This window comes from Asparagus officinalis, chromosome 3, assembly GCF_001876935.1.
Source record: "Asparagus officinalis chromosome 3, Aspof.V1, whole genome shotgun sequence".
Taxonomy (NCBI): domain Eukaryota; kingdom Viridiplantae; phylum Streptophyta; class Magnoliopsida; order Asparagales; family Asparagaceae; genus Asparagus; species Asparagus officinalis.
This window is the reverse complement of record NC_033796.1, coordinates 4782722-4784783: the sequence shown is the minus strand read 5'-3', so window position 1 is coordinate 4784783 and position 2062 is coordinate 4782722. Positions and strand designations below refer to the sequence as shown.

Here is a 2062-nt window from a genome sequence, read left to right as displayed (position 1 = left end):
TAAGCAGAAAAGAGCGGATGTGATAAGTTCTCGGAGAGTTTAAGGAGAAATTAAAGGTTTTGCTTTTAGGTATACATTTATTAGCATATTGCCTAGAATATTATAATACAAGCTAGTCTTGTTAATAAAAGTTGAAATAAAATTCTGTTCATTCTTTTGCTAATAAAATAAACTAGCATTGCAAATAATATGTGAACGATTATATCTCACGGAAAATAAGATAACATGAACCTAGTGCTATAGAAACCAATTACGTATATATTCGTTCCAATAAAATCAATTAATATCATTTGCTTGTCAGCTGCATTTATTCTTGTGGATCTCAAAAAATGGACACCCGGCCCGCTACAATGGAGAAATTTTATTGCGATTAAGTTCGCTAGTGCGCGCAACTACCTAGAATTCCACCAAGGCCACCAAAATAAAACTTGAATCCTTTCTCTTCGGCAAAAAACTCCCCCACCCTATAGCAATCGCTTCTGTCGACATAAGAACGAACTTCGTCTTTCGTCAAGTTATAGAGCTCCCCGAGTTTGTTCACGAACCGGATGCTCTGGATCGCTGCTGCCCTACTCTCGCCTTCTTCAGGAAAGTGACCGCTACCCATCGGAGGACCTTCCTCGTCATCGCCGTAGTTGACGCTTCCACCCCAATTGATTTCTTGGGCGCTTTCAGATAGACTTTTGAATAAAGTTTTCGGCCAGTAGCCTATTGGTGAATCGTCCACGTGCAGCCACCAATTTTCAGTTTTCTCATCCTGTCACCATAAATCATAAAGCATATTTAAACCCAGAAGATTAAAGCTGAATAACAAAATATCATTCTTCATAACAATAATAGAAACTTTTATATCCTATATCTTAAGAGAACAATGAAGATATTTAGGATCAGTTGGAAGAAGTCAAAAAGGATAATCGTATCACCTTGTAGATTTTAACTTTGACAACTCTTTGGACTCCATTATATTCCGAAACTGGATAAATCTTAAATCCCGGAAGTTTGGAAGGCTTAGCCCGAGGTACGCAACCTTCGCATTTAAGGTTGTAGCAGCCTGTAGCTCGGTAACCATCAGCCTTGCATACAACGCATCAAGTATGGTAAGTTTGATAATTAACATGTACTAAACATGCATTACTATATATCATCATGCATTAAGATAAAACTTACCGTCCAATAAGTGAAAAAATGAGTATCTGTATCATTGTAAAGCAACGGATATACCTAGCAAACAAAACGTGAATACGTAATCATCATGTCTAGTACGTGCTACAGTACGATTTCATAATTATTAATTACTCACATGCCATCCTGCTACTATTGAATTGAAATCTTCAGTCGGACCATCCAAGCCACCAACAACACTAACAGATACTGTAGTCAACTGGTCACGTTGAACTTTTGGTAATGCGTAGACGACAAGTCCGGCTTCAGTTCCATATTGTCCTTCGCCACTTGGATATATTGCAAACTGAACATGAAATTAAATAGAAACACTACAACACCTGAAATCTACCATAACGGTTGAAAAACGCTATAGTATTATTTCATAGCGTTTTAATCAACGCTGTGTCAGAACCCGCTATAGTAGGTCTGTTGCTTTACATAGCGTTTCCCCAAACGCTATCAAAAAGTTTCCAACCATAGTAGGTTTTTTTTTTTTTTTTAGAACGCAATACAAGAATCTTCAAGCAAAAATGCAAGGGGATAGAGCAACTCACCAGAATCATCAAGGTGGACATGCTAACAATAATTCTAAATAGTGATATACATTCAGAAGATGAGAAATGGATAATTTCCCTATAACTGTAAATAGTTTGCAGGGAATAGACGGATACTCATTTTTTTGAGTTCTGATGATGTACACAAAATTCTCCAAATGGTCAAATGAATAAAATTTTTCATTTACCAAAAAAAAACCATAGCGTTTTTATGTAGCTATAAAAGAGTATTCAATAGCATTTCTATATTGCTACGACAAATATCTTTCATAGCTGTTGAAAAACGCTATTAGTTAGTTTTCATTCATAGCATTTCAACGCTGCTATTGTCTTACATTTGATAG

General features: G+C 36.3%; 1 protein-coding gene across 1 annotated transcript; it reads right to left on the bottom strand.

Annotated features, from left to right (window-relative positions):
- LOC109834520 lies at positions 361-1739 on the bottom strand. Its single transcript, XM_020402565.1, has 5 exons — positions 1719-1739; positions 1301-1468; positions 1168-1221; positions 924-1073; positions 361-757 (listed from the first exon to the last, which is right to left on the bottom strand). Exons 1-5 carry the CDS (start codon positions 1737-1739, stop codon positions 380-382), a joined length of 771 nt encoding a protein of 256 aa, XP_020258154.1. The 3' UTR covers positions 361-379.

Excerpts from the sequence above, each read along its gene's own strand:
- LOC109834520 (XM_020402565.1), bottom strand. The coding sequence starts at position 1,739 with ATGTCCACCTTGATGATTCTG. Across the intron at positions 1,469-1,718 it reads TGTCCACCTTGATGATTCTG|TTTGCAATATATCCAAGTGG; the intron begins GTGAGTTGCTCT and ends TTTCATGTTCAG. Across the intron at positions 758-923 it reads TCAAAGTTAAAATCTACAAG|GATGAGAAAACTGAAAATTG; the intron begins GTGATACGATTA and ends TTATGGTGACAG.